This window comes from Buceros rhinoceros, unplaced genomic scaffold (assembly GCF_000710305.1).
Source record: "Buceros rhinoceros silvestris isolate BGI_N320 unplaced genomic scaffold, ASM71030v1 scaffold4167, whole genome shotgun sequence".
NCBI lineage: Eukaryota > Metazoa > Chordata > Aves > Bucerotiformes > Bucerotidae > Buceros > Buceros rhinoceros.
Genome location: NW_010422596.1, coordinates 6194 through 6448, shown reverse-complemented (window position 1 = coordinate 6448; position 255 = coordinate 6194). Strand labels below are relative to the sequence as shown.

The following is a 255-nucleotide window of genomic DNA, read 5'->3' as shown; positions in this document are numbered from 1 at the left end:
TTTGGTGGTGACAGCAAGTGATGAGGGCCGGCCGTCTTTGATGGGCACAATGGAGCTGGTGATCTTGGTGCTGGATGCCAACGACAACGCACCCCAGTTCAACCAGTCGGTGTATAAAGTGCAGCTGCCAGAAAATTCAGAACGCGGCGTTTTGGTGGTCAGACTAAACGCCACGGATTTGGATGAGGGGACGAACAGGAATATCTCGTATTCTCTGCAGCAGGTGTCCCCACAGGATGGACGCACCGATTTCGA

At 53.7% G+C, this 255-nt stretch overlaps 1 protein-coding gene across 1 annotated transcript in view; it reads left to right on the top strand.

The window, feature by feature from the left end:
* Window positions 1–4: 4 nt before the first annotated feature.
* LOC104496893 (protocadherin alpha-3-like) overlaps window positions 5–255 on the top strand; it is a gene marked incomplete at both ends in the record, with an annotated part of 2467 nt that continues 2216 nt past the window's right edge. Inside the window, one exon of the mRNA XM_010140081.1 lies at window positions 5–223. Coding sequence (XP_010138383.1) covers window positions 5–223 — 219 coding nt within the window. The remainder of the gene's footprint in view (window positions 224–255) is intronic.